This window comes from Erinaceus europaeus, chromosome 1 (genome assembly GCF_950295315.1).
Source record: "Erinaceus europaeus chromosome 1, mEriEur2.1, whole genome shotgun sequence".
Lineage (NCBI taxonomy): Eukaryota > Metazoa > Chordata > Mammalia > Eulipotyphla > Erinaceidae > Erinaceus > Erinaceus europaeus.
The window spans coordinates 168,651,936-168,676,564 of NC_080162.1; the positions used below are offsets into that span (position 1 = coordinate 168,651,936).

At 36.9% G+C, this 24,629-nt stretch overlaps 1 protein-coding gene across 1 annotated transcript in view; it reads left to right on the top strand.

The window, feature by feature from the left end:
- The window catches only part of CNGB3 (cyclic nucleotide gated channel subunit beta 3), a 194,714-nt gene that overhangs the window by 53,154 nt on the left and 116,931 nt on the right, over nt 1–24,629 (top strand). The window contains exons 7-8 of the mRNA XM_007517351.1: nt 22,256–22,410; nt 23,998–24,150. Coding sequence (XP_007517413.1) covers nt 22,256–22,410; nt 23,998–24,150 — 308 coding nt within the window. The remainder of the gene's footprint in view (nt 1–22,255; nt 22,411–23,997; nt 24,151–24,629) is intronic.

Consider the following 24,629-nt stretch of genomic DNA (forward strand, 5'->3'; position numbering starts at 1 on the left):
AGCCCCAGAACATGATTATTTTTAAGTCTCACAACAGTTGCATTTAGTAAAAGGGATATAACACAGTAAGAGTGAAAATAGGGGAAATTAAACTCTGAAAAATAATTGCAATTTTCAAATAATGAAGAATTTGAGTTTTCAGCAATTATTCCTTTTACTGATTATTGTAAATATCAGAATATTATTTGTCCTGGAATAGTACCATAATTATGATTCAACCAGAATCCATAAATACCAATGACTGGCTTATTGGGAAGTCTACTTGTATCCAATGTTCCTTTTTTTTTATATTCATTGATTATTTATTTATTTTCCCTTTTGTTGCCCTTGTTTTTTTATTGCTGTTGTACTTATTATTGTTGTTGTTACTGATATCATCGTTGTTGGATAGGACAGAGAGAAATGGAGCGAGAAGGGGAAGACAAAGAGGGCTAGAGAAAGACATCTCTACACCTCCTTCACCGCCTGTGAGGTGACTCCCCTACAGGTGGGGAGCCAGGGGCTCGAACCAGGATCCTTATGCAGGTCCTTGCGCTTTGCGCCACGTGTGCTTAACCCGCTGCGCTACCGCCCGACTCCCCTATCCAATGTTCTTATGCAGCAGTCTTAGTATAGAGTTTATCTTTAAGGGCAAATTAGCTTATAATTAAATTATTAGTTACTATCTGATTTTAAATGATTTGTAAATTTTCTTAGAATTTCCCAATATGCAACTAAGGTAGAACAGATGTAATAAGAAAGTGGGTTCAACTTGAGTGGAATTCAAAGCAAAAACTCTTAAATAAATTGTAGGGATATTCTATTTTACTCATCTTCAAAATGTAAATATGTATGCAAATGATAACCTTAACTGTCATTTATTATTAATTTTAAGGAAATGAGTATTAATTGAGAAAAATTAACCCACACCAGGAATAATAAAATATATACTTAAGTTGATGAGAGACTAATAATAAGAGTCTAGGAGATACAGGTGAGAAGGCAGAAGGTGACAAAGTTTCTAAAATCAGAAAGTTCAAGGGGAAAAATGAACAGGAAAATATTTTCAATGTCAAACTATCTCCATCCCTGTTATTTTAAATTCGCTGTGGTGTGGAGTTATCTAGTGTTAAGCTGGGAAATAGTTTAAATTTAGGATTATGGTCCACAGAGTCCCTTTTAGCACTTTTTCCTTTTAGTGCTCTTTAAATTTGTTTTCACCCTCTTTTTATCTTCCATGCTGATAACCCAGGTTCTTAATATTCCCTCTAACATCTTATCCATCTTCACTAAGCACTACTGCTCACTTCATAATCTTTACTCTGACTTCACAATCTAAATCTACTCCAGGAAACTAAATGACCTTGGTAATTTATATGTTAACGTAAATAATGTAATACTCTCCAAAAGACAAGTGAAATCTAATTTCAATTATGATATGGGATATCATCAAACCTGTAGGGAAATATTGTGGAGAGAATGAAGCAAAGGAATTTAAAATATAAGCAATGTCTTTCTATAAATACAAATTATATAAATGTGACCTTGTCTAAATCAAAGCTGCTATCCAGTAAAAGCTTGAAATTTGCTTTCTATTTCACTCAGCATAGAGAATTATTTACACTTGACTATAAAGTCATAATGATCTCTACATGCAGGTAAATTCAGAAGAACCACACCAGGACAAAAAAACAATATATATTTGAAGTTTCCAAAGCATATCTACATAACAAATAATAGACAGGAAATTTTTCATTTATGAATGATTTAAATCTGTTACAGAAAAATGAGCAAGGGCCAGGTGGTGGCGCACCTGGTTGAGCGGCACATGTTACAATATATAAGGAACCTGGTTCAAGCCCCTGGGGACCTGCAGGGGGAAACCTTCACAAGTAGTGAAGCAGGGCTGCAGGTGTGTCTCTGCCTCTCTTCCTTTCTGTCTTGCCCTTCCCTCTTGATTTCTGGCTGTCTCTATCCAATAAATAAATAAAGATAATTTTTTAAATGAGCAGACATTAATTTGCAAAGAGGGATGTAATGTAGAGTCTGGAAACTATGTATCATACAGTTTTATATTAATCTTTAATGAAATTCTAGAATTGATTGTTGAACATGATTTTTGAGCATTTGAAACAAAATACTGGTTCCTGGGGTAACAAATCAAGTTGCTTATAAACAAATCCAGTTAACCTGACTTTAGAACAGAATTTGATATTATATTTTGTCTTCTCAAACAAGAGGATGAATATGTTCAGAGAATTTATAGTTATTTGAATACAACTAGTGAATTTTAATAGATCAGCTAAAGGATATTTTTCAGTGGCTAAGATAAAGTTATAGATGACAAAGTTACTAAGTCAATAAGCTGAAATAAGATATGACAACAAACAGTAAAATAGAATCAATATATTTGAGGGATGGATTAAGATATCAAAACAAACAAAGCAAAACTTGATTCTACCTTTTTTTTTTTTCCTTATCCCGCTGGGACTCCGTACCAGCACTATGAATCTACTAATCCTGATGACCATACTTTTCCATTTTACTGGACAGGACTGAGAAACTGAGATGAGTGGGAGATAGAGAGAGAGAGAGAGAGACAGCCTAAATCTATTCCTTTTAAAACAGTAAAGTATTAACTATTTATAATCTTCACTAGAATATAAGCCATCCATATCACATGGGCCACTTACTATGAGGCGTAACTACAACTGAAAAACTTCAAAGAAATAACAAGTGCCCTTAAGTCCTGAAATAGACATAGAGGATTCTTTGACTGTATGACCCTTAAAAGTCTTAAAAATGCTGTCCCTTTTATTACGTTATAAATATTCAGGATATAGATGTCATCAATTTCCTTTGCTTCTCACTGCCTCTAAGAAGACTAGGAATGCCTGTATTTCTATCAGTCTTATTCATAACACTAGAGGGAGGGAGAAGATTCTGTGCGACTGTGATAGCAAATTGTGCACCGGTTTCATTTTCCTTATAAACTGCTATCGTTTTCTGCCACAGTAAAAAATCACTGGTTGAAAAGATAAAAGAAAATAAATCACTAGTATTTAGTTCACCTGTTTGGTTACGATGCTATACTTTTAAAAAAATTTAAGATAAAGTCTACTTTAAAAAGTTGACTCAGGGTGTCCAGCGGTCGCACAGCGGGTTAAGCGCACTTGGCCCAAAGCGCAAGGACCTGCCCAAGGATCGAGGTTGGAGACTCTGCCTCCCCACCTGCCAGAAGGGGAGTCGCTTCACAGGCAGTGAAGCAGGTCTGCAGGGGGCTTTCTCTCCCCCTGTCTGTCTTCCCCTACTTTCTCCATTTCTCTCTGTCCTATCCAACAACGACATCAACAACAACAACAGTAATAACTACAATATCAATAAAACAACAAGGGCAACAAAAGGGAAAATAAGTAATAATAATTTTTTTTTTTTTTTTAAAAGTTGATGGGAAGGCCTGAAGGCTGTAGCGCAGCGGGTTAAACTCACATGGCTCAAAGCGCAAGGGCAGGCTAAATGATCATGGTTCCAGCCCCCGGCTCCCCACCTACAGGGAGGTCGCTTAACAAGTGATGAAGCAGATCTGCAGGTGTCTTATCTTTCTCGCCCCCTCTCTGTCTTCTCTTATCTCGATTTCTCTCTGTCCTATCCAACAACAACAATGATAATAATAACAACAATGACAAACAACAAGCGGGGAAATGGCCCCCAGGAGCAGCGGACTCATAGTGCAGGCACTGAGCCCCAGCAATAACCCAAGAGAGAAAAAAAAAATAAATAAATAAATAAATATTTTTTAAAAGTTGATTCCTAAATAAGGCACTTCTGATATTTTATGCTCAAAGTTAAAAATCTGCTTAAGTGAAGAACAAGAGTTCATAATATGAACAAAAATAGCATCTGCTAAATCATTTTTTCTGGCAATGCATGAACTTAGCTATAATTCTAAAATTCAAGGTGCTTCACTTTGAGAAATCTAAAAATAAACATTTCTCCAGAAAAAATGTGCATTATTTCTATGTATTTCAAAGGTTCATTGAAACATAAGAGCTTTAAATAACCAGTAAATCCTAAGTTTAGAATTCCCATGTTTAATTCATCACTTGACAGTTCCTACTCTACCTTTGCCTATGTTATTTCTGGTCTTTTTTGTGGGAGGGAGGCTAGTGGTTTACAGTACAGTTATTGGCACATGAGTACAATTTCTCATCTCACCAAGACAGGTGTCTGTAAAATATTCTTAGCCCCAAATTAGGCCCATCATTCCATCACCCTGTATGAGAATCTGAAAGTCTTCCCTCCCCTCACCTCATCCCCTGTCCTATTACCCTAAAGTCCTTTGTTTTGGTGCAATACACCAAACCCAGTCCAAGCTCTGCTTTGTGTTTCCCCTTTCTGTTCATGTTTCTTAAGTTCTGCCTATGAGTGAGATCATCCCTTCTTCATCCTTCTCTTTCTGGCTTATCTCACATAACATGATAACTTCAACTTCTATCTAAAATAAGATAAAGATGACATCATCATTATTAATAGCTGAGTAGTATCCCATTGTGTATATATGCCACAACTTTCTTCTTTTTAAGTTCTTATTTATAAAATGGAAACACTTGTTGAATGTAAAACATTAGTTCCCCAATAAAGAAATTAAAAATAAATAAACAAATAAAATGGAAACACTGACAAGACCATAGGATAAGAGGGGTATAATTCCACACAGTTCCCACCACCAGAATTCCATTTCCCATTCCCTCCCCTGATAGCTTTCCTACTCTTTAACCCTCTGGGAGCATGGACCCAGGATCATTATGGGGTGCAGAAGGTGGAAGGTCTGGCTTCTGTAATTGCTTCCCCACTAAACATGGATGTTGACGGGTCAATCCATACTCCCAGCCTGTCTCTCTCTTTCCCTAGTGGGGCAGTGATCTCAGGAGGTGGGGTTCCAGGACACATAGTGGGGCCATCTGCCCAGGGAATTCAATTTGCTCTGCTTTCTAGCTTAACTCTTTTTCAGCTACCAGGTGCCAGAAGCTACCATGATGCCATCCTGCCCAGGGAAGATAGGTTGGCATCATGGTAGCATCTGGGACTCGGTGGCTAAAAAAAGAGTTAAGACAGAAAGCAGAACAAATTGTTGACTAATGGGAAGAATATTGTGGATGGAGATTTTGGGTCTCCATTTTGGAAAAAGCTAGTAGGTCTATTTTAGGTATATTCCAGGGGGCCCAGGACTCAACTAGTTTTTGCCTGTGCCTGACACCTAATGTGCATGTGTCTGGGGAGGATGGTGTCATAGTTGGAAAAAGGACCAGAAAGCTGAATCAGGGAAGAAAGTAGCTCCCAAATGTGGGGAAAGTATATAAACATTGTTAATTATAAACCCCATCCATCTGATCTGGGGCCTATAGTCAGCACAGGAGCCTATGTAACCTCTGCATCCCTGTAGGTCTGAGCTTACATTCCATGGTCACAACTAGGAACATTCCAGGCTGTGCCAATTTCAGGACCCATCATCCTCCGGTGATAGACAGAGTATGCTATCCAACCTCCCTTTGTAGAATGGAACATTCCCTACCATTGTTGATTCACATTGAGGGCCAGGTCCAATAGGGGCCCACAGAGAGGTCCATTATGCTGCTCCTGATGGAGATGACCAGTGACAATGGTGAGAGGGATCTGTTAGAAGTCTAGGCCCATCATGTCTGGGAATCCCAAGACTCCCTGACTAGGGCCCCAGGTGATGAGGTGGCTTGGTAAAGTCATTCATCTATTGTTGGACACTTCCAAGTTTGGGCTATTACAAACTGTATAGCCACTATGAACATAGATGTCCATAGATCTCTTTGAATGGATGTATTTGATTCTTTTAAGATATACCCCCAGAAGAGAAATTGTTGGGTCATAGGGTAGGTCCATTTCTAGGCTTCTGAGAGTTCTCTAGACTGTTCTCCACAGGAGTTGAACCAATTAACATCCCAGTGTAGGAAGATTCTTTTACTCCACAACCTCTACAATATTTGCTGTGTGTCAATCTTACAAGAACAAAGTAGTATCATATTGTTGTCTTTATTTTCATTTTTCTAGTAATCAGTGATTCTGAGTATGTTTTATTTGTCTGTTGGCCCTTTGGATATCTTCTTTGGTGAATATTGAGTCCATATTCTCTCTCCACTTTTGGATGGGGTCATTTGCTTCATGTGATTGACAATCCTTTCTTCACTCACAGCAAATGTCACACAACTCTGTTCATATTGTAAGTTTTGGGTTAGAATTAATGATCTTTTATCTTCTTTCTTTAAAAAGACTCCTATAAATTATTTAAACTTTCAGCTTCACAAGTCTTAAATTTGCTTTGCATGCAAGCAAATATGAATATCCACTGTTCATATGTACAACTGAAGTATGCTTATCTCAAGCTATGTTGCTATATTCTTTTGCTTTCAAGGCCACCAAACTTAAAGTTTTTATGAAAAATATTTTATCACATGAGTTATAATTTAAGAGCTCAGTATTCAGATAGTATGGCAGGAACCATACTAATCCCAGCTACATATCAATTACAGAGCATCCAAAGTCCAGATTTTCACTAGAAAGACAAACAAAATATGGTTCACAAAAAGTTCATACACAGTTCTGCTGATAATTACCTCTTCTTCTCAAATAGCAAATTAAAAAGAACAGAGTCACAGGATGTCTGCAATATTTTAAGACCGTAAACACTTTCACATTGCTTTTTTAGTCTGCTTGTAGCCAGTAGAATAATCTGTCACATTCACTAAGAAGAATCAAGTTGCAAATGCAAATTTATATGACTAGCAATGTCCCTGATTTACATAAAAAGCTGTGATGCACAGCCAAGATCTGTACTGACTACAAATAGATGAAATACTGAGTTCCCTCAACCATGCCCATATGATTTATGAGTAAATTTTATTGCTATATGCTGTTATGCCCTTCAGAAACTAGGTTATTTGAATTGAGTATTCAATGTAATACAGAATGTGACAGACTATACAAATTATTTGCACAAGACATGGTAAGTAATTTTCACCATAAAATTTGATGACAATGTTCATCAGGAGAGGGTTCTACCTTAGTGAAAGGCCTGAAAATTTATGTTAGAGTGCCATATGGTGTTTTCAGTTTCCCACATTTTCCTCTTAGAAATGCATCATATTAATTTTTCTGCAAACTATTAGCTTTATATTGCATATGAGTAATACTATGTCCTTAATTTTAATAAATTCACCTTCCAATGCACATTAAAATAGGACCAAAGTGATTTAATTTTCATTCATGTGAGCCATGTATTCTGAATGTTTTCTACTCTTTAAGAGTATACTACTCAGATGTTAAAAATGATGAAATAGTCTCCTTTGCTTCATCTTGGATGAAGCTTAATGGCATCACGTTAAATGAGAGAAGCCAAAACTGGAAAGATGAATACTGGATAATCTCACTCATAGGTGAAATTTAAGAATTAGCGTAGCAGCTTAAGCGCATGTGGCGCAAAGCGCAAGGACCCACCCAAGGATCCCAGTTGGAGACCCCAGCTCCCCACCTGCCTGAAGGGGAGTCGCTTCACAGGCGGTGAAGCAGGTCTGCAAGTGTCTATCTTTCTGTTCCCTTCTGTCTTCCCCTCCTCTCTCGATTTCTGTCTATCCAACAACAACAATAATAGTAACACCACCAATAACAAGGGCAACAAAAGGTAAAAAATGGCCTCCAGGAGCAGTGGATTCATAGTGCAGGCACCAAGCCCCAGCAATAAAGAAAAGAAGAGAAGAGAAGAGAAGAGAAGAGAAGAGAAGAGAAGAGAAGAGAAGAGGAAAGGAAAGGAAAGAAGAGAAAGAAAAGAAAAGAAAAGAAAAGAAAAGAAAAGAAAAGGAAGAAAAGAAACAAGAACAGAAAGGGAAAATAAAACTTGCACTGGGTTTGGTCTATTGCACCAAAAGTTTAAGTAGGTGGGGAAGCACTGGGATTCCAGTGCTTGATAAGGACCTAAGTCGGAAAGTGATAAGTGTTTTTCAGTCACCGATTACAGGGTGATAAGAAATTGTATGCATGTATACATATGTCAGCAATTGTACTGTATACTAATTAACCTCCAAATAAAATGACAGGGGTGGGGGAAGCAAGGAAAAAAAGATAACTTTTTTGGTGAAAATTAGATAAAAATAATAAGATAAGTGGCATATATCTCTAAAAAGGACAGAAAAATAATACTAAGAATTTCCCACTACTAATGTTAACAGGTGTAAATTAAATACTTTCTTTTTATTTTTTTAATATTTATTATTTTATTTATTTATTCCCTTTTGTTGCCCTTGTTGTTTTATTGTTGTAGTTATTATTGTTGTTGTCGTTGTTGGATAGGACAGAGAGAAATGGAGAGAGGAGGGGAAGACAGACAGGAGGAGAGAAAGATAGACACCTGCAGACCTGCTTCACCGCCTGTGAAGCGACTCCCCTGCAGGTGGGGAGCCGGGGTTCCAACCGGGATCCTTATGCCGGTCCTTGTGCTTTGCGCCACCTGCGCTTAACCCGCTGCGCTACAGCCCGACTCCCTCTTTTTTATTTTTTATATTTTATTAGTGATACAATAATGATCAACAAGATTGTAGGATAAGAATGGTACAATTCCATACAATTCCCACCACTAGAGTTCCGTATTCCATCCCCTCCATTGGAAGTTTCCCTATTCTTTATCTTCCTGGGTATAGACCAAATTTCTTTATGGGGTGTAGAAGGTAGGAGTCTGGCTTCTGTAATTGCTTCTCCACTAGATATGGACATTGACTGCTTGATCTATACCTCCAGCCTGTTTCTATCTTTCCTTACTGGGGTAGGGCTCTGGGGAGGTGAGGCTCCAAGAAACATTGGTGAAGTGACAAGGAAGTCAGGTTGGCATTGTAGCATCTGCAACTTGGTGGCTGAAATGCATTAAAATACAAAGCAGATCAAATTGCTTACTTATAAGGAACCCAAAGGTAAAAATATAGCAGATGAGATTTGGGGGTCTTCATGTTAGAAAAAGCTAGGAATAGGGAGTCAGGCTGTAGCGCAGCGGGTTAAGCGCACGTGGCGCAAAGCACAAGGACCGGCGTAAGGATCCCGGTTCAAGCCCCGGCTCCCCACCTGCAGGGGAGTCGCTTCACAGGCGGTGAAGCAGGTCTGCAGGTGTCTGTCTTTCTCTCCCCCTCTCTGTCTTCCCCTCCTCTCTCCATTTCTCTCTGTCGTAGCCAACAACAATGATGACATCAATAACCACAACAATGTTAAACAATAAGGGCAACAAAAAGGGAAAATAAATAAATATTTAAAAAATTTAAAAAAAAAAAGAAAGAAAAAGCTAGGAAGTCTATTTTAAGTTAATCTATTTTAAGTTTATCAATGGGCCCATGACTTTACTAATTTTTTCCCAAGCCCAATAGCTAGCTAACATGCAAGCAGACTAAAAGTATTGTCTGGGAAGATGGTGTCAGAGTTGGAAATAGGACTAGAAATCTGGATCAGGGCAGAGAGTAGTTCCCAAATATGGTAAAAGTATATAAATATTGTTAACTATAGACCCTATTGATATGCCCAAGGGCCCATATCTGTTCATAATATTTATTTCTTAAGACCAAAGTTTTTAATGATATGTCATTTCTTTTTGATGTCCATATTTGTTGGAGGTCATGGATTACATGTTCACTATATATTAATCTGCAATGGGTTTCTTTACAGAGTCTTCCTAGGTAGTTATACTCCGATTTCTGGGGAGCAAAGATGATTTTTGAGCAGTAAAGAAGAAAGATTTCATAAAATAAATAAATAAATAAATATAAATATATATGAGCCCTGGGTCAGGTGAATGGGGTAAATAGTTAATTTTATTCATAGATTTTTTTTTTTATTCAAGAATGGGAGCTACTCACTGCCCTATTCCAACTTTCTAGCCCTTTCCTCTATTCTGACACCATCTTCTCAGACAAGTTTTGTCCAACTCCATGTTAGATATCAAACTCAGGCAAAAAAAAAAAAAAAAAAAAAACTATGATTGTACTGGACCCTAGGAAAATACCTAGAATGGACTTCCGAGCTTCTTTTCACCCCAAGGTCCCTATTCTCATCTGCTCTACTCTTACTTTTTGTTTTCTGCTAATTGAACATTTTGTCCTGCTTTGTATCTTGTCACTTTTCAGCCACCAACTTGCAGATGCTATCATGATTCCATGCTGACATCCCAGGGTAGACAACCTCACCAATGCATCTTGGAACCATGGCTCCAGAACCCTACACCACTAGGGAAAGATAGAAACAGGTTGGGTATATGGAATGAATTGCCAACACCTATGTTCAGTGGAGAAGCAGAAGCAGTTACAGAAGCCAGAACTCCTACCTTCTGGACCCTCAAAATAATTTTGATCCATACTCCCAGTGGGGAAGAAGTGATAAGGGGAAGATGACAAGAGGCCTCTGAACCCCAACTCCATCAGGAGCCAGAGAGAGGGGAGAAAAAAGGGAAGGACATTTGGATGTAGTAATAAATGTATATGTGACTTGGAAAGGAAGATGGGACCTTAAAAAATGGACAAATATAGACTGATAGTTATAGAAATAATAGTTAACACATATCGCCTTAGGATAACTGCTATAGCTTACAGTGGAGGGACTAGTGGATCCAGAACTCTGGTGGGAAACAGTGCAGAGTTTTACTCCTGTTATTTGTAATTTTGTAAATCAATATTAAATCACTAATAAAAAGAAAAAGACATTAAAGTGTTTGTTTATTGAAAGGAGATGTATCATAAATATGGCTATTGTGTATTTATAATAAGATGATTATTCATTCCTTTTCCAACTGGCTTAATATTTAGGAAGAGCTGCTTTTCTTACATATGTTGATATATATATATATATATATATATGCATTTGTATATATAGGTGAAATGGACATAAATCTATAAACTTTGTGACATTATTGTTACAGCTTTAGTTTCATGTTCACCTTGAAATAAGTATTTACTTCTTTTTATTTTTTATTTTCCTTATTTATTTATTGCATAGAGACAGCCAGAAATCGGGAAGGAAGCGGGTGATAGAGAGGGGGAGAGACAGAGAGACACCTGTAGCCCTGCTTCACCACTTGCAAAGCTTTCCCCCTGCAGGTGGGGACCAGGGGCTTGAACCCAGGTCCTTGAGTATTGTAGCATGTGTGCTCAACCAGGTGTACCACCGCCCAGCCCCAGTATTTAACTTGTAATAGAATTAATAATTTATGAGCCATTAAAATGTAATTCACTAACAATAATAATACAGATTGAACACAATCTCTAGTGCTAGTTTTTGGGGTTTTTTATGTGTCAAATTGTTTACTTGGCATTATTCATGACTTTAATTATACAACCAGATGGGGGGGAAGTAATATATACCAGACTTCATAATTATATCCTCATTCTGATATGGGAACATTGAAAATTTTGGTGACCTGTATTGCCACAGTTTGTTTGATAACCGGATCTTCCAGTAAGTCACTCTACAAGTGTTTCTGTATTTATGATTTTAAACAACACTATCAGTTATTTTCAATTTTATTATTATTATTTTCTTTATTTGGGGCTTAATGGTTTACAGTGGAAAGTAAAATATAGTAGTTTGTACATGTGTAACATTTCTCAGTTCTCCACATAACAATTCAACCCCCACTAGGTCCTCCTCTGCTTTCATGTTCCCGGGTCTGAACCCTTCCCCTCTTCCCCCCCACCAACGCCACCCCAGAGTCTTTTACTTTGGTGCAATACACCAAACCCAGTCCAACTTCTGCTTTATGTTTTCCCTTCTGTCTAATACTAATATTTTAACAAAATTAATTAGATAATAAGAAAACTGCTTTAAAAGGATTTTCAAAAGCTTTAAGGATCATAAAATCATAGTATCAAGTTCTAGAATAATTTAGGATAGAAAATTGTGAATTATAATATCCATATGTACATCACCATATGTACACACTAATGTGTACAAACAATACCATATGCATAAGTGAAATGTAGCAAACAACTCAGAATATTCACAGCATTTAAAGGTGAATGTGAGAAGAGAGTGAACTAACACTTGGTTGAGTTTGATCAAAATGGACTCAAATTGCTTAAAGTTGGTTTCTGGATGGGTGCACTAGAATAATAATTATGATAATTTCAAATATTTTCTTTCAGAAGTGTTTACTTTTACAAAAAAATTCACTTCATCAAAAAATGTTCCTTTTCTTTCAAATATAACATTTAAGGACTTTGCCTGAATATACCATCAATTATTGTGAAAATACAGCAAATGAAAATAGATCTGCTCCTATACTCTCCCAAAGCTTCCCACCTTGTAATGTAATAATATTCTTTGCCTAGTCCATGTCTGTTATTCAACAGGACACAAATAGGAGGTTTTAGGGAACCAGGTGGTGGCACACCTGGTTAAACATACACATTACAACGCACAAGGACACAGGTTCAAGCCAATGATCCCACCTGCAGGAGAAAAGCTTCATGAGTAGCAAAGCAAGGCTGCAGGTATCTCTCTGTTTCTCTCCCTATCTCCCCTCCCCTTCTCAATTTCTCCCTGTCCCTATTCAATAATAAAAAGTAATTAGAAATATGTTTTTAAAAAAGAAAGAAAAAAAGTTTTTAATCAATTTTAACCAACTAAATATTTAATGAGTTAAATTTTTGAAAAATCAATTAACTTCTAGTTGCATTAAGAGGAATCTAGAAAGGTAAAATCTGCAAAAAAATAATAATAATAGTTGAAGATAATCATGTTAGAGGAGATAAAAACTACTTTTAAATGATTTTGTGAACCAGTAAATGGAAGTCTAAAATTTCTTTAGAGCACAAGGGCAGATTCTAAGTACTTTTTTCAATAAGTGCATGTTAAAATAAGGGTAGGGGATAACAAAATTTAATAACATATTTCTCCAACTAATTTTATTGTTGTTGAACCCTAACTTCCTGCAATTGAAGTCTTCTAAGATGCTTTCAACTCACTGTGTTCATAATATGGCCTCCTTTTCCTTGGCTTCTGTGACATTTTTCTTTCTCGGATCTACCTCTAATTACTCAAACCTATTCCACATGGTGCTCTTTAAAATGTCAGCAAATTCTGTGGTCTTGACCTCCCAATATTTTCTTGTTATATGCAAACTATTACCAGAAACCTGACCCATGATATTACTCCCACCATTCTGGGCTAGTGTGGGGTGCATCTTCCCAGAGTGCATGCTTTCTGGATTGGAGAGAACTGGACTCAGCCTGGGCTGCTACTCACTCTGTGATGCGGGAGATAGATGACTTAGGAACCAGGCTCTGACACTTTACCACATGACAAGAGAAGGTATACATTTGGCCTTCCTATAGGGACATCCATCAGTCATTAGGTTAGGGTCTTCCCTGAAATGACTCTACATTACTAGTTCTATCTATAAATCCCGTTTCCAAAAAAAAAAAAAAAAAATTCATGTGCTGAGATTCCAAGTAGATCTGAATTTTTGCAGGACATGTTCAATGTAGAACCCAAAAAAAACTTGTAGTTTCTCTCTATAACTTTCACCCACATATTTCAACTTGACTGCTATCCCTTCTTCAAGTCATACTTTCTCCACACAGCTTTGCCCTTTTTTTTTGAAACATTTTTTAAAGTAGGTAAAACATATTCCTCTTTGTTCAGAATTCTGCACTGATTCTCCCTTCATCTAAACTGCCCTTTCAAGACAAATTGTAACTTTAGGCCCTATTTTAATTCTTTTATACTGTGTCCTACACCACAAGACCAAAACTGATACAAGTTTTCTTCATACTGCATCCTTTACCTTGAGTTTCTTTCCTTTACATTATCAAAGTGCCATTCATTTTTCAAGATTAAATACAAATAACAAGTCCAGCATGAACTTTTGCCTAACCACCATTACCTTACCATTCCCATCAAAAAATACTCAAGTTTCTAAAAATATTGCTTCACTTCAGACTGTGTCCAGAGACTTCAGGTGTGGAATGACAACCCTTCAGCTTCATTACTCGGGTGAGACCTTTCCTTTCATAGTATACTCTAATTCCATCTCAGGTGGTTCACTTTCTAACAAAGTCCCAAAACCTAGATATACACCAGTTTCTGTGAGAGAGAGCATATGTTCACACGTATCCGTAAACTACTGCAAAATATATACCTGAAAGCAGAAGTACACTAGAGTTTGCAGTGAGTATCCCCCTAACACTTCCTCTCCACTATTCCAAGCTTTGGGTCCATGATTGCTCAACAATTTGTTTGGCTTCGCATGTTAACTCTCTTTTCAGTCACCAGGTTCCAGATGTCATCAGGATGCCGGCCAGGCTTCCCTGGACTGAAGACCCCACCAATGTGTCCTGGAGCTCAGCTTCCCCAGAGACACACCCTACTAGGGAAAGAGAGAGGCAGACTGGGAGTATGGACCAACCAGTCAACGCCCATATTCAGCGGGGAAGCAATTACAGAAGCCAGACCTTCTACCTTCTGCAACCCACAATGACCCTGGGTCCATGCTCCCAGAGGGATAGAGAGTGGGAAAGCTATCAGGGGAGGGGGTGGGATATGGAGATTGGGTGGTGGGAATTGTGTGGAATTATACCTCTCCTACCCTATGGTTTTGTTAATTAATCCTTTCTTAAATAAAAAAATAAAATAAAAGCCAAATTCTGCTGCATGCAATGTAAAAAAAAGAGAGAGAGAGGGATATAAAGACATCTGTGAACCCCCTGAGGAGCAGAGTTTCCAAGCCCAGTCCTTGGTAATAGGTGCACTTATCCAGCTGCGCCACTGCAAGTTCCCATATAACTACATTCTTAATCATTAACAATTAGATATTGAGCTAGAAATAGCAAATATAACTCAAATGAAACACAGTTGTATAAGACATATCCACTGGTTCCCTCTCTTACCTAATTTCAGGGTTATATTTCCTGAAATATTTGCTCATTGCCACGTTTTATATTCTATTCAGTCTCAAAATTGCCTAAAGAAAATATATGTATAACTATTATTTACTTTTTAATAATTTGGATTAAAAATACTTTTATACCACAGCTCAATTACCAGCACTGCATATAGCAAAGGAGTGCTCTAACTTCTCTCTTCCTCCTCTCTCCTCCTCTCCTCTTCTCTTTCTCTCCCCTCTCACTGCTTTGTGAGAAACTTTCTCTTTATGTAATAAGTAAAAATTAAGCCTTTTTAAAAAGGAAGATTTTCATCTAAGGTAACCCAGAACAAGGGCCTACATTTATCATTACAAGAAGGAAAGAAATTTTTCTCAATTTACTAGCTGAGAGTATGTATTTTTAATCTATTAAGTATGAAATCAAAGAGATGAGCAATGTTTTAATAAACTTTCTTGAGGGTTGAACATTCAAAAAATATTGTTATAGGAGAAATGTTTTACAAGTTATTATCTCAGGGGTACAGTTTTACACAACCCCAAAATATATGTTAGTATAACTCTCCCATCTTCAAAGTACCTTTTACCCCACACCTTTAGTGGTACCATATCTCTGTCCAGGGCTTGTATAGGTTTCATGCTCTGTGGTCCCTAACTTTGTATTTTTAATCTTAATATGAGCCACCTTTAAGAATGGGCTCCATCAATACAACAAGAGAAGATAAGTGTTGGAGAGGATATGGAGAAAGAAAGAGAGAAACTCTACTATAGTGCCAGTAGGAATGTAGACTGGTACAATCACTATGGAGAACAGTAAGGGAAAATCCTTAAACAAATACAAATGAAACTGCCATATGATTCAACAATCCCAAAAGATATATTAACACTGACTTGAAGGAACATATGCACCCCCATGTTGATAGCGACTTAGCTCACGATAGCAAAAACCTGGAAACCACCAAAATTCCCTTCATCAGATAACTGAATAAAAAAGTTATGGGGCATATACTCAACAGAATATTGTACAGCAACAAAAAGGATGATATTGTGTCCATTGGGATAAAATGGATGGAATTGTAGAAGGTTATTTTCAGTGAAGCAAGTAAGGAGGTGAAAGACAACTACAAAATGGTTTCACTCTTATGCCAAATATAGACAACTTAATATACAAATGTGGAAAAAAAAATGTCAACCTATTTTCAAGACTGTGAGAGAACTAACTTATAGAGGTTATCTGTGGGGGTGGGGACAGGGACACAGGCCTTTGGTGATAGGAGTGGTGAATAAATAAAAAAATTATCTTAATATAAGCAAGATCATTCATCATTTGCCCTTCCTATGACCTGATGCTTTTAGCATGATCCTCATAATCCTGTCTAGATTGTAGCAAAGGCAAGATTTTATCTTTTCTTAAAGATAAACAGTATGTTCCATAATGTATGTATACCATACCTTCCTTAGCCACTCATCTGTTTTAGGAACTTGGATTATTTGCAAATTTTTACTGTTGTAAATGATACTGCAGTGGACATTCAGGTACAGATATCTTTTTGGATTAATGTTTTTGTGTTCCTTGGAAATATCCCAGTAAAGAAATTGCTGGTTCCAATAAAAGAACTATTTTTAAATTACCTAGGAAATTTTCATACCGCTTACATTAAAAACTGGACCAGATTTTAGTTCTATCGCTTTCAACATTCATAATTTTTATGCATGACTACTTTACTTTATAAGCAAGGAAGATGATAAACAAGAGCTATTGCCCCCCAAAAAAAAACTGGAAAGATAAAATGAAATAGACTGACATATTAATGTTCATATAATACAAAAAGGGAAATATATAGTAGTTTAAATATAATTACATATTTGAAATGCTATTCTTTTCTAATAAAATGTTTACTATTTTAACTATAAAGTAGATTTTTACAGTACAAACTGATATGATTTAGCATAATTATATGGCTAAACAGGCGTATTGACAATTTGGGAAAAGAAAAAAATCATTCTCCCGAGGCCTCAGACCTTGAATTAGGCATTTTAACAGTTTAAATACCTGTCTTTACAGTTGATAAACCACCAACACTGACTTCATTGTATATAGATTTTTTTAAGAAGAGGTTATTTTTCTTTATTTGGGGGATTACTGATTTACAGTTGACAGTAAAATACAGTCATTCGGACATGTGTACCATTTCCCAGTTTTCCACGTAACACTCGAGCCCCACAACTAGGTTCTCCTCTGCCATTATGTTCCAGGACCTGAACACTCCCCACCCACATCCCAGGGTCTTTTACTTTGATACAAGACACCAACTCGAGTCCAAGTTCTATTTTCCCTTCTGTTTTATTTCTCCACTCTCTCCACAGATGGGATGATACTTTATTCATCCTTCTCTTTCTGGCTGATCTCACTTCACATGATTCCTTCAAGCAAGGAGACTAGAATTTTTTTTAAGTGCAGCAAGGCACATCAAATAAATTCAAACAAAAGGTTAGAAATAGTGAGTTTATTCAATAAGCATTTATTAAAATATTTCCTGTTAGGTCTTACATAGAGTATTAAAAAAAGAATATTACCAACTTTGAAAACTTCAGTCTAAGGTAGAGAAAGCACGAAATGAAACTTGGATTGGGTGTAGTGTTTTACAGAAAAGTAAAGGACTCTGGGGGTTGGGGGAATGGGAATGAGGTTGAGAGGGCACTGGAGTCCTAGTGCATGAAAGTGAAAATGGACCTAAATTGACAGAGCATGTTTTGCAAACACTTATCACAGAGAGATAAGAAATTGTACCCATGTGCCAAAGGCTGTGTTTTAGATCATTCAGTCCCCAATAAAATGAAGGGAAAAAAGGGAAGAAGAGAAAGATAAGAAAACATCAGTCCATAATAATGTCATTTCCACATAATACCTCAAATATCCCACATGCACTGATCTTGATAATACTGTTATAATTATATTTCTGAATGTCTCCTGGGTATCATAAGCAAGGTTCTGTTATACAGCCATACTAACACCTTGAATAGAACATACAGTTAAAAAAATATGAATCTGAAAAATAATTCATTTGAATAGTTTGCTGCTTTGCCAGCTGTGGAATCCAAGTTCAATACCAGCCTCTACTAGTTTGAAGGATGCTTAAGTATGATGTCTTTTTGTCAGCTCAGAATGATAAAGCCCTGGAAAGGACCACAACCCCCAAAAAATGTTTTAATCATGGTCACTATTTGCAAATATCTGCTCTCTGAATTCCACTTTATATTAATATAGCCTTCATCAATCTAGTCTCATAATAAATATTTCAATTATTTTTAATTCCTTATTTGGCTCATCAAAAAATAAATCCCAAAGTTCAAATTCTTCACTTCTACCTCTGAAACATTTCTTTTCTTTTTTTTATTCCCTTTTGTTGCCCTTGTTGTTTTATTGTTGTAGTTATTATTGATGTCGTTGTTGTTTGGATAGGGGCAGAGAGAAATGGAGAGAGGAGGGGAGGACAGGCAAAAGGAGAGAAAGATAAGACACCTGCAGACCTGCTTCACCACCTGTCAAGTGACTCCCCTGCAGGTGGAGAGCCGGGGACTTGAACTGGAATCCTTAGGCTGGTCCTTGCGCTTTGTGCCAGGTGCGCTTAACCCGCTGCACTACCGCCTGACCGAAATATTTCTTTAGTCACTCTATCCCCACTAGATCTAACCTATTAATTTTTTTCTTCCATATATTTTAACTATTCTTCTTCAACTCTCGCACTACTGCTATTATCCAAAAAATTATTATCTGCTTGTGTCCTTCATTTACTTAGGACTCTATATAGGCTCCATTTCTGATACTACTGGTTAATGCCTAAACTACTAACCAGGCCATGTAGGAACTATAATAATCTGACTTTACTAGCCTTTCAAATCCTAACCACCATCACTCCTTCCTCTAACCCCTTCCATGTGCATATCCTTACCCAATCAAACTAAGGTACTTACTGAATGGGTATGTGGTTTATCCCACATTTTTGAACAAATAATTGTCAAGGCCTAGAAAGCTTTTTTTTTTTTCATTTATCCATCAAATACCCTATAAACCTATCAGACTTATGGTACTTTTTCTGTGTAACCCTTTCTTGATATAGCAGGCTGAGTTCAGACTGAATGTAACCCTTTGCATATATCTTCATTGCTTCTTACTAGCTACTTATTTTAATACATGTCTTCCTCATTTGACTATGAGCATTCATAGGAATACTCACTCTCATATATATAAAATATGTAGTGCTAGGAATAAAACCTAGGGTCCCATACAAGCAAAGCATGTGTTCTACTACTGAGTCAGCTCCTTAACCCACAGCTTTTTATTTTCAGTTCACAAAGTAGAAATTTAGCTGCTTGATAAGTGAATGTGCTTCTAGACATAAGATGTTAAAGAAGAAATCACTGAAATAATACGTATTACAAAATTTCTTAATAAGAGAAAAAAGGATTTTGTGAGCCTAATGCCAATTTCTGTATTATTTCATATGTATAAAGTTTTCTCCCACTGACACTCAGTCTTCACTATCCTGAGAAGACTTATAAAAGCCTTCAAACGAAAGTTCCTCACCTTTCTCTCTTACTTTCTAATGGAAACTCTTTGTTCTTGATGTCACCCCATCGATTTTTTATGTTGTTTGTTTGTGTTTTAGTAGTGATTTAATACTGATTTATAGAATCACAAGACAGCAGGGGTATAATTCCACACCTTTCCCACCATCAAAGTTCTATGTCCCATTCCCTCCATTGGCAACTACAGTGATTCTCGTAAGGTCACAGATGTGGGTTGACTATTATTTCTGTAACTATTTGTATACGTGAGTACTGTATGCCATTTTTCTATGGCCTTGCCTTCTCTTCCTTTCTAAGTCACACCTACTCCTATTACTACTTCTGATCTTTTTTTATCTCTTCTCTCTCTGGAGCCTGATAGACTTGGGTTTCAGAGCCCTCTGGTCGTATTCCTCTAACATTTCTCCCTCTCTGGAAATCTGGACTAAACTTCTTTGGGGATTTTGTTTTGTTTTGTTTTGTTTTGGTCTTTTATGTGATTTCTCTCTACATCATCCTCTATTGAACCAGTTTGACCTTTCTACTATTCCACTGTTGAGTCCCTCTATTTTTTTTTTTTTTTTTTAGTTCAGTCACCATATTATTTAAGCTCTATAGCATGTCTGGGGTTTTCTCACACTTTCTTGGCCTTGGTGATTTTCTCTTCCATTGATCTCCTACGTTCAGTGAACATCTTTAGGATTTTTTTTAATATGCTCATCTGTTAGCTTACCTAACTCTGTTCTAGTTGAGATATTTCCTGGACTATTGTCTTGATTGATTGGCACTGGTGGCACAGGAGGGTTCTTCACTCCCTTCACTATATCTGGTGCTCCATGAATGCCTGAGAGAGAGAGAGAGAGATCAGTGCATGAGTGGTCCTGGGCAGCAACAAGGACTCACAGTTAAAAATGTCTAGAAACACCTGTGTGCCGTGTTCACATGGGCATGGAGATATCAGGAATTCATGATTCTGCCTTACAATTGCTAAAGTCACAGAGTTGAATAAACCTGGAACATGACCAAAAGTTTCATTTCTCATGGGCCTGGCAGTGAATTTTAGCAAGCTTGATAAGACAAAGAATTTGCTTTTGCAATGACCCAGAGCACGTGTCCTTTACGGAAACTAAGAGTTGTGTTTGTTTGTTTGTTTTTGTTTTTTGTTTTAAGGTATTCTAACTTTCCTTCTTCTACTCTGTACTAACTTGTTCACATATTTTTAGAAGGAGAAATCAATAAATCATACTGACCATAGTAGTTTTCTATTGTTACATAACAAATTATCACAAGCTTAGTGACAAAACAACATCTAATTATTAGCTCTCAGTCCCACAGATCAGATCTAAGCGGACTTGGCTGGATTCCATAATTAACGTCTCACTCAACAGACAATGTCAATGTGTCAACCAATCCTGACTATAATATTATCAGAATTACTGGAGAAGAATCTCCTTCCAAGTTAATTCAAGCTATTAGCAAAATTCATTTTCCCAGATTTGTGAGACTGATACCTTTGTTTCCTTGTTACCAGCTTGCCAGGGATCACTCTCAGTTGCTAAGGGCTTCATGAACTCTTATCAAGGGATTCTTTCTTCTCCAAAATCAAAAAATGGAAAGTTTGAGGGAATAGAGAATGCTGGAGGAATTTTTTGGGTTTCTAGTAATGATGGTAGAAAGGGGCTTAAGTTGGGGGTGAGAGAGTTTTGCAGATGCCTATCATGGATAGATTAGAAAATGCACCCATGGCGGAGGGTAGATAGCGTAATGGTCATGCAAAGAGACTCTCGTGCCTGAGGCTCCAAAGTCCCAGGTTCAATCCCCTGCACCACCATAAGCCAGAGCTGAGCAGTGCTCTGGTAAAAAAAAAAAAAAAAGAAAAGAAAATGCACCCATATGTCAACAACTGTACTGTAAGACACTACCCCTCCCCCCAATGAAAACAGATTTTTTAAAAGATAAGGTTTTGAGTAAATGCCCCTGATGTTCAAATCTCTGACTTTCTCCTTTGTCAGAAGCTGGAGGATTTCTCTACTTTAAAAAGTTCATTTGACTACATCAAGTTTTCTTGTACTAATTTGGGGAAGTAAAATTGACCACAATAATTGCCTCAAGGATGAGAAGGGGGGACATATATACTGAGAACTATTTTATTATTCTGCCTTAAAAAGTTACCTATAACTTTTTCCTTCTAAGTATATATTTTAATGACGTAATTGTTATTAATATGGTCAAGAAAGGTCATTAAATATTTTTGAATTATAATGTTTTGGTAGTAAGTCTGTATTCCACCAGTACCTTTTTATCTAATTTAATTATTGGGTTGTTGTGTTTAACTGCAGAAAAAATAGCATTCAGAATGTTGGTATAGAAGAAATTGATGTGAGGTCAGACAGTGATGCACCCAGTACCAAGCGCAATGACCTGCACAAGAATCCCGGTTCAAGCCTCTGGCTCCCCATCTGCAGGCCGGAGTTGGGAGGGCACTTCATAAGCGGTGCAGGCGTCTTTCTCTCTTCCTTTCTATCTCCTCCTCCCCCTCTCAGTTTCTCTTTGTTATATATATATATATATACATATACATATACACATACACATACACATACACATACACATACACATATACATGTAAGAAAAAAAACGGCCACCAGGAGCAGAGGATTTGTACTGTAGTCACAGAGCCCCAGCAATAACCCTGGAGGCCAAAAAATATATATATAGAAAGACTTAGTGTCTTTCTCACCTGCTCATCTCTATTGTAAATTTTCCCTCATTTAGTCCAAAAACCATACCATTTGGAACTCCTGTTATAAATGAGTGTGCTGATGCCCAGCTGCACAAGCTGGTGAAAAAGATGCGTCAACGAACAGCACTCTATAAAAGAAAGTTGGTGGAAGGAGATATCACTTCACCTGAGGCCAGTCCCCAAACTAGTAAGTAAAATTGCTTCAAGGTACCGGGAATAAGAAAGTTCTAAAGAGAGCGGGGATATACTTTATAAACGTCTTATTTCAGGCTTTCAAATAGTAGATCCTTACACAATAATTTCACTGCAAATAGTTGTTGGGTTGTTTGTTTTTGTTTTTTGAGGGTAATTCAAAAAGATAAGAGTGGATAAAGAAACACAGATGGCCTTTCACTCACTGCTTTCTAAATAAGCAAAGAAGAGAGAGAGAGGAGAAAAAAAAAAAAACAGATGAAAGTTAAGACAATAAAGGTATGTCTAGGCAAACCAAGGTTGATCTATCTAAAAATCAATGTGTAGCACACTTAAGAATTATCTTTAGAGTGCAAGGGAGACTGCATAATGCTTATGCAAAAGATTTTCATGCCTGAGGCTCTAAAACCCCAGGTTTAAGCTCCCACAGCACCATAAACCAGAGCTGAGCACTGCTCAGGCTAAAAAAGAGAGAAAAAGAGTTATCCTTAGAGTGGGCTAGGAAATAGGCCAGTTTAAACATGCCCAATTGCAAAGTCCTAGATTTGATTCCCAGCACCACATGGGAGCACCCTGAGTAGGGAACCCTCATATGATGGTGAAAAGGTACTGTGGTGTCTGTTCCCTCTTATTCTGTCTTTCTTTCCGCCCTCCCCCAAGCCCCACATGTCTCCCCCCTCACCTCTAGTATTTCATGGAGCATATGTCCCATCACTTCTTCAGCCAGTAATCTCTCAGTGAACATTTAGTCTGCTTCCAGTTAGTGAAATAGAGGTGAAAGACAACTACTGAATGAATGGTTTTGCTCATATGTAGAATCTGGAGAACTAAACATATAACCGCCCCCCCAAAAAAAAAAGTCTCAAAGTCTTTGTGATAACTGTGGTGGTTATTGTTATGAAGGTGGGGACACAAAAGTTTGCTGGTGGGTGTATGTGGCATTATACCCTGTACTCTCATAATCTTGTAAACCACTATTAATCACAAATGTAAAAATTGACTTGAAAAAAATATTAAACTAAGCTATTCATTGCATGTTATGGTGTTAAGATTTTCCTTATAATTTTGTAGAAGTAAAGTCATATTTTCCAAGAAAATTTATAATAGCTTATTTTTAAAGAGAAAGTGCTAAAATAAATCATAATTTTTATAGTTTGGGACATAAATTGAAAAAATATATATTCTGAGTTTTATTTACCTATAACTTAGTGTACGTGTGAAGCTAAAGTAATGGTGTAAATTGATAGCATTTCTGCTCAGTGTAAGACCAAAGTACTGACATTATTTATGGCCCTAAAATATGAGACCCAAATGTGTATTTAGAGTTTTCTATTCAAAATACCTTTGTGACAATTTACTAGTGAACTTTAAACCTGCTATTTATTTCCAAATTCCAATGTTTTCATTACCTGGATATTTTCATAAATGTCATTATTTAAAATGTCATAAAATGCCTCATCTGACTGCAATGAAAGGGGAAGGTTCTGGAAAGTTCCGACTTCCAGATGCCCAAGCTTCTTGCTAATTTAAGTTAACCTTTTCAAATATTTTCCTCTTTTTTTTTTCTTTCTTTCTTATTAAGCAAAACCCACAGATGCATCATCAACAAAAGAAAGCAGTTCTGAAGTAAAAGAAGAACGGTATTACAGCGTGTTATGTTGTAAATTCCAAAAACGGCCTCTAACTGAGTACTTAAAGCTAATTAGACTTCCAAGAAGCATAGATTCTCATACAGGTACCATCAAAGGGTGGACTATCCCGATAGAAGGACTGGTTATTACTCAGAACCTAAAATCACAGATGGCTTCTATTTTCCCTAGTATACTTTTAAATCTATCTCAAAAGCAGAATACAAACTATGTAGGCTGCAGTGAATCCTTTCTCCTTTCAGGTGAAGACATAGATAAAACTCTTATCCTGCCATTTATGAAAACTAAGTCTAGAACCTACTTTGTACATGGTAACTTTTAAAAAGAAGTCAGAAGCACTCAAGTATATGTACACTGACACCCACACACAAAAAAAGAAAACTAATAAATCACATTTAGGGGTAATGGTGAGTAGGTAGCTTAGCAGTTATGCAAAAGACTGTCATGTCTGAGGCTCCAGGTTCCTAGGTTCAACCCCTAGCACCAGCATATGCCAAAGCTGGTCGGTGCCCTGGATTTTTTTAATTTAAAAAAAATAGTAAATATATATGTTTGTAAACATATT